This window comes from Scophthalmus maximus, chromosome 7, assembly GCF_022379125.1.
Source record: "Scophthalmus maximus strain ysfricsl-2021 chromosome 7, ASM2237912v1, whole genome shotgun sequence".
Classification (NCBI taxonomy): domain Eukaryota; kingdom Metazoa; phylum Chordata; class Actinopteri; order Pleuronectiformes; family Scophthalmidae; genus Scophthalmus; species Scophthalmus maximus.
This window is the reverse complement of record NC_061521.1, coordinates 25,590,001-25,596,861: the sequence shown is the minus strand read 5'-3', so window position 1 is coordinate 25,596,861 and position 6,861 is coordinate 25,590,001. Positions and strand designations below refer to the sequence as shown.

Genomic DNA, 6,861 nt, shown 5'->3' with positions numbered 1-6,861 from the left:
CCAGGTAACAGTTTGTCAGTTTGTCAGTTGGAAACAATCATCCACAGGGTTTTGGGATCGTCACAGAAAAGTTGTTTTGCGTCGGTCGAGTGAACGTTTCCAAAATGGCGAATGCGAGGGGAAATGGGCTCGACGCTCCGGCACTTGATTTAAAAACCATGAAAAATAAGTTGAGCAGCATTTACACAGCGACAAACACCAACGTCGTTTCTTCTGCTTCTCCTGACGAGGCTCCGAGAACCACAACTGTGTCGTTGTTGTTGTCGCCGTCGAAAGGAAAACTTGTCCCGGACAAAAATGTTGTGGCCTTCTAATAAAGCGATTGTCTAAATTCAGTGGTTTTAAGGTTTTTCCTTCCTCCAGAGAGAAAAAAGGATTTTCCTCCTCGCGATCCCAAACCTTGCGGAGCTCTTCCGGTCGAGAATCCGTCGTGGAGGTGCTTCGCCCGGGAAGTCGGAGCAGAGGCGCGTGTGCAGGTGTGTTTCAGTGCGGTGGGTCGGCGTCAGGCTGTACATATACTGTATCTATCATCCTCCTCCTCCTCCGTTCATCCGTTATTTAACAGGACTGTAGAGCCAACATGGCCGCCACCGTAAAGCTCGTCAACCAACCGTGGTGGAACATGTTTTTTCCGACCGTGGCCCCGTCACCACTCTGTTTTAAAGGAGCATGGCATGAAGGCAGCGATAGTTTTTAATTTACTCATGTAAATAAAGTTTTTGCATTAACAAAAGCTGCTGTTTTAATTAAGTCATTGTTTATTTTCTCTGATGATGATGAAGATGAAGAAGATGGCGACGGCCCCGTGTTGTTGTCGTCTGTTCCGTAGCTGAATGTCGAGTAAAGGACAAACGTTGTTTTTGTATTTAATTCTAGTCTTTTCATTGTCGCTCTCAGCTTCTCCTTGTATAATCCATAGTGGAAAATGGCAATAAAGTCTTGTTTTGTTTTTTTAACAATCCACCGAGTGGTAATTTTATTAAGATTTATTTATTGATTTATTCACCTCCGACAAGGTTTATGTGTTCACCCCTGTACGTCTGTTCGTCAGCAGGATTTTACACAAAACTACAGAACAGATTTCCATGAAACTCGGTGGAAGGACGGAACGTGGACCAAGAAAGAATCCAGTAAATGTTAATGTGGATCTAAACAAAGAGGCGGATCCCGGGGAAAAAATGCTTTAAAAAATGCTTTAATCCCTTTTATAAAAGTATTTTGAGACGAGGGACAATTCCATAGATTTTTCATGGTTTTTCCCATTTAGTGGACTCATATCTACAAGTGTGCAATCTGGTTTGGTTTACCGAGCGTCCGACTGATGGAATTTTTGGCGCTGATACAGATACATCACCCAATATATATTTATATTTTAATCTGTCAATGTTTCGTAAGATGCTGTTATCAAACATTTATGACCAAGAAATGTAATTGAGGATTGATATTTTAGGTGAACCATGAAGTATCATAAATAACTACAAAGAAAACAAGTAAACCAAACATATAGAACTTGAATGAAGAAAATGAACGTAATTTATTTGACGTAAAATGTAAATATAGTATATAATTCTAACGCTTCAGTATCTTTAAGATCAGTGAGACACTGAACGTCGACACCACTTGACACTTTTGTAAGATTTATTTGAGAAAATATAAATGTTACAAATATACACGGAAAGAACAATTTGTTAAAAAATTTCAATCTACAAATATTAAAATCTAAAACCTTATTTACTGTATATTTATATATAGATACACTGAGGCACATAGAAATGTGATATAAAGACACTGTACAGGAACATGGCACGAGGTGTAACAGCTGGAATTCACTTCCTCTCACCAGCTTTGAACGAAAGACATGTTTTTTCTTCTGCGTCGACAGTTTCTCTTCACAGTTTTAATCTTCGACCGAACTCTTAGGAAACGGTGATCTCTTCGCCGTCGGACTCCGACAGCTCCGACTGTTTGCTGGAGTCTGACGGAGACGAAGCATTGTGATGATGATGATGATGACGACGACGATGGTGATGATGGTGGTGGTGGTGAAGATGTGACTGCTGGTTGTCCAGCTGCTCTCGGCCAGCGGGCGCCGGCCTGTCCGGCCCGTGGCCGCTGCCCACGTCGGTGAGGTCCGGGTGCGGGTTGGTCTTGGTGGGGAGGGTCTGCTGCCGGCAGCCGCCCGTGGACAGCAGCTCCCGCTCCTTGGAGTTCCTCCACTTCATCCTGCGGTTCTGAAACCAGATCTTCACCTGCGCCGGGACAAAAGGACCCGTCAGGATCCCTACAAGCACGCGATCAGAGCAAATTTGACGAAAACCAAATCGCGCTCGTCGCTCACCTGCGAATCTTTGAGGCCCAGTTTCCCGGCGAGTTTCTTCCGGTCCGGTTTGCTGATGTACTTCTGCTTCTGGAACGTTCTCTCCAGCGCCTTCCGCTGGAGGTCGGAGAACACGGCCCGCCGCAGCATGCCTCTCCGGGGCTTCCCCCTGGGGGCCAGCGGCCACGAGAAGGTTCCCGGGACGGGAATCACAGAGGAGGAGGCTGGAGGGACCAAAAATACCAGAGCGTAAGATTTAATAAGCAGCACGAGTCGTTGACATCCAATTACTGAAATTAAAAAGTGAATGTAAATGGGCACTTGAGGGACATTTCAAAATTCCCTTATTCATGTATATATATCCTTATTCCTTAGTCGCCCAAAAGTTTTCCTTTCGTAATGTTGACGTTCGTGCGATCGGTTTTCACTTATTCTCACGTTACGTTGTGACAACCTGCGTAGAGCTCAACAGTGACCGCCCACTTTTTTGAACGGCTCCAGTTGCACAAGTGAATTTCCCAATTCACTCACCCATTGACGTTTCATAAAACCCATATATATAAAATGTTCTAACCCCGGAACCAAGAGTCAAAAACATTTTATCTGAAGAAGAAGAAAAACGAGTCCTAAATGACGTACCCTATATGTGTGCCCTTCCCGCCCTCTATGCCTCCCCTACATGACAGTGCCCAATCAGGGTTGCCCTTTCCAGTAGGGAACATGTGAGCAGTGCTGTACACGATTCTCCTACAGGTGAGGACACATGATGACGTGCCCAAATCGGTACGATTCGGTTCTTGCGTGTTGTTGGGGCCCCGTGTCCTGCGTTAGGTGCCCCTCTTCATTTTTCCGCCCCTGCCCCCTCAAACAGCCAAAGAGTCCGCCACTGTCTTCCTGTTCGGAGACTCTCTCTCTCCCCCGAGGCCTCCGAAAGTCGATATTACAAAAAGCCCCCAATTTGTCGAGCCGGTGGAAACAGAAGCCGATATGCTAATGAGCCGCGGGGGCTCACACTGACGCTAATGGAGCATGAAGGGGGATTGTCACAGGCTGCGAATGGACGGAGGAAGGTGATTGTGTTGTAATGAATTGAGTGGAGACGGGCCGCTCCATTACAGGCCCATTAGAGGGAGGGTCGCCACAATGTGGAGGCTTCACTCGGGTCTGCAGAGGAAACGCGGGACGCTTCTTAAAACCCTGGACGTAAAAGATCAATAATCACAAAATATCTCTCGGGTATTAGTTCATTATTATCTTGGGTGTATCTCCGCCCACAGCATTTCCTCTCAAGAAGCTAAAGCTTTATTTCTTTTACTGCGCCGTTAGCCAGACGCTTAATATTGTTTAGGTGGAAATCTGCAGCACATATCACGTGGATTAAAGAAATCCTCAATTCTGGTAAACTGGAAAGAGATCTGGAACATATTGAACGGGCGTTCAAATCTCTGACTCGTTTCAAAGCCCCAGTGTGTAATTTTCTGGCGGCATCTGGTGGTAAAAGTTCCAGACCGCAACCAACTGAGCGACCGACAGGGGACACTTTATGGCGGCGCGCCGCTGATTCCACTTCCTGTTTCCGTCAGCGTCTGAAAATTCAGCGTGAACGCGACGTGTTCTGGAACCGTTCAGTTCAACAACCGTGTTCAACAGGACGTAGAAACATGGAGACTCACACGGAGGTCGGTCCACCTCGTGACTATATTTAACTCTTATATGAACATAGTTATGGAAAATTTGTTATATTTCTGTGAATAAGTTCTTCTAGATATTACACACTGTAGCTTTAAGATCCTCGTTGAGTTGTGGACCAACCTTCTACTATTATTTGACTTAGTTATTATTTTGTTCGAGTTTTAATCAACTTGTCTGTTTTTGGGGTTTTCTTTGTTTTTTATTGTATTTTTTTATATACTTTTTGAACTTTGTATTTCAATTTCTGTCGTATCTTAAAAGTTTTCAATAAACAGATCTTTGGGGGGGGGAGAAGAAGATATGCTTCGTCATAAACACTGACACCTGTCAAAAAAAAAAATCTAACCTGAAGTCCTATAATTAAGGACGTTATCTTGCATCAGCCTTTTCCTTATAAAACAGGAAAACCCTTAATTTGAGATAACGTCCATAATTACATATATATATATATATATATATATATATATATATATATACATTTTTTAACAGTGTTAAGTGTTCATGAAGAAGCATATCTGAGAGAAATCTGGCGATTATTGATCGCTGCTTTAGCAACAATAAGTCACGTTAAGCGTTTTAGAGAACGTCCCCGGTTCGAGCTGTTCACTGTCATACAGCTGTTTGTAGGCAATTATTCCAGATGTTCAACAAAATGTACTTTATTCTATTTTAGAATTCAACAATGGTCAATATTGGAATGAAAACCCAGCTTCAAACGTGTGAATCTGATCCTGTGAGCAAGTGTGTGTGTGTGTGTGTGTGTGTGTGTGTGTGTGTGTGTGTGTGTGTGTGTGTGTGTGTGTGTGTGTGTGTGTGTGTGTGTGTGTGTGTGTGTGTGTGTGTGTGTGTGTGTGTGTGTGTGTGTGTGTGTGTGTGTGTGTGTGTGTGTGTGTGTGTGTGTGGCTCCTCTTTGGTCACGGTGCTCGGGGGGCTTTGTGGGCCGGCCCTGGGGGGGGGGGGGCTCGGTGGGAAAAGGGGGCTCCTGAGCTGGGAAGATGCCCGCCTCACATTTAGACCGTGACAAACGCCACCAAATATATTTCCAAGCGCGACGAACTGGACTAATTTGTAGATCAGGACAAACTGGTGCTGATGTCAGCAGTCAGTCGCTGAGCGGAGCCACAGAACTCGTCTGAGTTGTTCCCCGAGCGTCTGATGAGGTGAACTTCCACCAGAAGGAAATCGATCTGTTTCATCAAGGTCTCATTTTAATCACATGCATCAACTTGACAGTTGACGGATCAGTCATCGGCCTCCAAATGAACCGACAACTGTTTTATATTCATCGGTTAACAAAGTCGAAATTCTCTGATTTCAACTTCTTCCATGTGAATATTTTCACATTCAGTTTTATCGTCTTGGTTTTTTTGCCGATCGACATTTTTCACCATTTTATGAACCAAACAACTAATCTGATTAATCCAGAAAGTTATCGACAGTTTAATTAGTTAGTTGGTTGCAGCTCCACTTATTAATGAATTCATATATAAATGTCTAAGTTTGATCCTTGAATGTGAAGGTGTCGGATGAACTGAGTCTCATGAAGTGGAACCGAGAGTTCGTGAACCTTTTTAAAATCTTGTGATTTCTCAATTCTACTTGTTTTAAAGTGATTAACCTACAAATTGATGCGACAAATCTCTGAGTGACAATAATAACTAATCAGATAAAAGATCAAGCAAAAACATTTAATGAAAATAAAATATTAACGTGTGATTTGACAAATTAAAATCCCACTGGATGAAGTTTTTGTTTGAAGTACAGAAAGTGAACTATGAAAGGCAGAGAACTGATATTAATATGCATCAATCCCTGCAGATATATTAAGGTCTGTTAGACTATAACAATATTTAAATTTGAAAGAAGACATTTTTATTATTAAGCATATTCAGTCCTATTTTCTCTCAAATCCCCTTTTTTCTTTTTGCAAAAGTAACGTGTAAAGTGACTACGTGTTGATGTAATTGCATTAAGGCAAATCACAAATGATCAATGTGTTATGAGTAATAATAAGAGTGTTATTGTAATATTCTATGTTCCTCTGTGAAAGATGGATTCTGACCTCCAACATCCTCAGGTGAGTGATTCACAAACTAACAGACGTAAATGTTTTCTCTCTTATAAAAAAAGGGAGGAAACATCAAGTTACACATAAATGATTATGGTCTGTCTGTGTAACTGTTCATAATTATAATAATACATAAAGGTCCACCCACCTGTGAAGTACGTGGCCCTGATGAACGGATGAAGAGCTCCGTCGAAGAACGGCAGAGGGAAAGACTTGTTCTGAAAACTCTGGACTGAAGCAGGAAAACAGAACAAACTGAATATTCACGTCCACAGAAATATCACAAACAGAAAAAAGTTGAAACATCATGCACCAATTAAAGCTGCCGATCACATTATGATTCATATTTTACTAACAAATACAGTAACACCTCTAATAAGCAGTATGTCTGATGCACTTTCAACAAAGTCATTATATTTCTAATAATTATTAATATTGAATATTATGATATGATGCATATGCTAATGAGTGGCATCAAAAGTTCTGGAGAAAAAAAGTTGATATCATTCAAAAGTATTATGATAATAATGAATCATGATGAAATCATTGTGTGATTGTTTATTGCTCAAAGCAACTGTTGTATTGTATATTACATCATATTTCCTCCACACTCACCGCTCCGTGTGGACGGGGCCAGGATCGCGTTGACGCCGAACTTCAGGTAGCCCGGGTCCGGGCAGGCGGTCCGCGGGGAGCCGCAGGGGCCCGGGACCCGGGGGCCGAGCGGGAGAGCGGCCCCCGGGCCCCCGGAGGAGAGGGTCCGGGGCTGGAGGTCGTAGCTGAC

General features: G+C 42.9%; 1 protein-coding gene across 1 annotated transcript in view; it reads right to left on the bottom strand.

Annotated features, from left to right (window-relative positions):
• Positions 1-1,510: 1,510 nt before the first annotated feature.
• Positions 1,511-6,861, bottom strand: part of LOC118315765 (homeobox protein DBX1-B-like) — a 5,739-nt gene continuing 388 nt past the window's right edge. The window contains exons 1-4 of the mRNA XM_035643315.2: positions 6,693-6,861; positions 6,226-6,309; positions 2,339-2,541; positions 1,511-2,249 (exon numbers count right to left, since the gene is read on the bottom strand). The exon at positions 6,693-6,861 is cut by the window's right edge and continues 388 nt beyond it. Of these exons, the coding sequence (XP_035499208.2) occupies positions 1,917-2,249; positions 2,339-2,541; positions 6,226-6,309; positions 6,693-6,861 (789 nt within the window). The 3' untranslated portion in view covers positions 1,511-1,916. The remainder of the gene's footprint in view (positions 2,250-2,338; positions 2,542-6,225; positions 6,310-6,692) is intronic.